This window comes from Asparagus officinalis, chromosome 3, assembly GCF_001876935.1.
Source record: "Asparagus officinalis chromosome 3, Aspof.V1, whole genome shotgun sequence".
Taxonomy (NCBI): Eukaryota; Viridiplantae; Streptophyta; class Magnoliopsida; order Asparagales; family Asparagaceae; genus Asparagus; species Asparagus officinalis.
This window is the reverse complement of record NC_033796.1, coordinates 50,189,257-50,192,068: the sequence shown is the minus strand read 5'-3', so window position 1 is coordinate 50,192,068 and position 2,812 is coordinate 50,189,257. Positions and strand designations below refer to the sequence as shown.

General features: G+C 33.6%; 1 protein-coding gene across 1 annotated transcript in view; it reads right to left on the bottom strand.

The window, feature by feature from the left end:
- LOC109832273 (epoxide hydrolase A) overlaps nt 1,475-2,812 on the bottom strand; it is a 4,522-nt gene continuing 3,184 nt past the window's right edge. Inside the window, exons 3-4 of the mRNA XM_020399700.1 lie at nt 2,419-2,657; nt 1,475-1,909 (exon numbers count right to left, since the gene is read on the bottom strand). Of these exons, the coding sequence (XP_020255289.1) occupies nt 1,657-1,909; nt 2,419-2,657 (492 nt within the window). The 3' untranslated portion in view covers nt 1,475-1,656. The remainder of the gene's footprint in view (nt 1,910-2,418; nt 2,658-2,812) is intronic.

The window sequence follows — 2,812 nt, the reverse complement described above, 5'->3', positions numbered from 1 at the left end:
TATTTTCTGATGTGAAGAATCCATCTTTGGTGACAGCCACAGAGCATACGATAAGTAGATATATACAAGCACCCTAAGTTAGCTCTGATACCACTTGTTGGGACAAACTCGGGGTCTAATAGAGCAGGATCGTAGCAATAGTAGAGCAAAAGTAGAGATAAAATGTTAGACACATAGATTTACGTGGTTCAGCACTTGATTGCCTACGTCCACGGACAAGAATAGAAGAATCTATTATGAGGAGAAAACTCTAGAGTTACAATCTCTCTTTACAAGGAGATACTCTCTCTCTATTTTTTTTTCTCCCACTCTTCTATATAAGGATTTGTTTCTGGGATGAGTTTTTCTTAAGGATTTAGCGCCTATTTATAGTTTTTGGAAAAATACTATGCATAATAAAATATTAATATTTTATTATGTTGTGGGGCTCGCCATTTTTGTTTTTCTTTTCAATTGTCAAAGAAATGGGGCCCACGCGCTCCTTTTTCAACCATTGCAGCTGTGGGCTTTCGGCGTTGTGGCTACATTAGGCTCCTGACAGTTATGTTGTACATAAGAGTGATCTGGCGTTTATATTGGGGTGTTATTAATACTTGTTGAGTTTTTTGTTTGAGAGGTGTATTTTCATATGGTTAGCCTTGATATCATCTTGATCTTGTGCTATGCAGTTATGCCTGTATGCTTGATTGTACCTGTTGCTCATTGGTAATGGAAAAATATTGTCCATTGACCAAAAAGTATGCTATATTTCTTATTAACAAACAGCTACTAATTAAAGAAGACTACCTCATAATTTTCTTTGGAAAAAGCTTGGCCTCCAAAATAGGGGTAAAAAAAATCATACAATCCCTCCAGTTGTTTGCGAATAACACCGAGAATATCACTCAAAACAGGTTACACAAAAACCTTAATAGTTGATGAAATAGTTGATGACTAAAACACAAATGAGAATTATCAGATCATGTTTGATACGACTAGATTGTGGAATCACGTTAGTGCTATGTATCAAAATTTTTTCAAATAGATAACTTGTTAAATACTTTATACAAAATATACATCTAATTACCTCAACATATATATACATGCATTTAAAAAAAAAGTTTCTGTTTAGATGAATATTTACAATCCGCTTGCTTGTTTGTTCCTAATACTAAAGATAATGATGGTAAATACTTTCGGCTTTGAAACTTTTATCATGCGAAACTAACTTAATATCAAGCTTTCTAAGTGTAATTATCTTCTATTAGAAATAAAATAAAATAAAATAAGATGAGACAATATTTGTTCCTGAATTGGTTCCTACGGTTGGCAATACATTGTGACAGATGCGCGTAAACACCATTCCGGGATCAATCTTGGCTCTGTTCATATACCATTCCTATACTAAGAAATACAGTAGTTGGCAAATGAAATGCTGGTTGAGATTTATTTTTGTATAATTCCTTTAAGTCTTTACTGTAACAGAAGCATAACCAGAATAATTATCATCGAAATACGAAGAATAGACATACTTCGGCAATCAATTGTATTTTTAGGGCAATTACTACATAGACAGACCAATAACAAAAATATTCTTCAATGTATAGCTGAAACAACATCGGCAACTATACTGACTTCTGGTCAATTCCCATCATAAAGAAGTTCCTCATCGATTCTTCATTTCTCTTTAGTTATGCTGTTGAAGAAGGTCATTATCTCTTCAGTAACCTTTTCTGCTCTCTCTTGCTGAAGAAAATGGTGCCCATCAATAATAACAACTTCAGCATTTGGCACATAATTTCTAAAAGTGTCTCCTGTTATGCAATCCTTAGTACCAAACGATTCAAAACCTATGTCCTTGTCGCCAGCTATAAGTTTTGCAGGTACACAGATTTTTGCTCCATTCCAAGGTGCAAGCAGGTTCCAGTTCCTGCAATCAAATATATCAAGCGTTGAGATCAAATAGAAGTACAAACTATGTCACTGGAAAAAAAAAGTAAATAGTTAGATTCATTAAAAAATTTGTTGCATTGTTAAGGACATTGTTGTTAAGCTTGCTTCAGACTTTGGCTCACAACGCATAAGCTAATGATCTGAATAAAGTAATAATAAAAGGTTCTAAAATCAACCTCACTGTATATTATTAAAATGTAATTAGTTACCGTTAATTGCTGTGTCTCTCTGAGCAAATCACCCTTAGAAATTATATGGTTATTGTTTAAGGATATATTTTGACAGCTAAAGTTTTAAAGATGTCAAGAGACGGCAAAAGGATTTCTCTTCTAATTGAAATCAAATCTACATAATTAACTGTATATAGATAGAAAGATTAAAAAGAAGATCTATAATATTTTATATATGACCAGTGCAGTTTTAATGTAAATGTGATACAATAAGAATTATAAACTGCATCAATAGAAATCAAGTTAGGAAACTTACACATCCATCATCCGATAATAGTTCAATGGTCCAGTAAACCCCGATTTCTGAAACTTGTTTGCAAAATATTTAAGTTCATCCTCACTTAACCACGAAGGCAACTGTGATGGTTCATCAAGAAAATCGATAATCTCCATACCTGAAGGAGCGATAAGAGATGGAATTTTTGTCGACAGGAATTTCTTGATGACCGTGGAAACATCATGACGGGCAAATGAGCTTTCAGCTCGTCCTGGCTCCTATTGTACATTAATGTCTTGTTAAATTGAGAAAATAGACAGGGAAAAAAATTATGCAAATAAATAAGATTTATGTGGGTTGACACAATGGCCTACTTCCAGGAAACCAGCAGATCAATTCTTCATGAAATATGAATGATATAACAGGCTGTTTG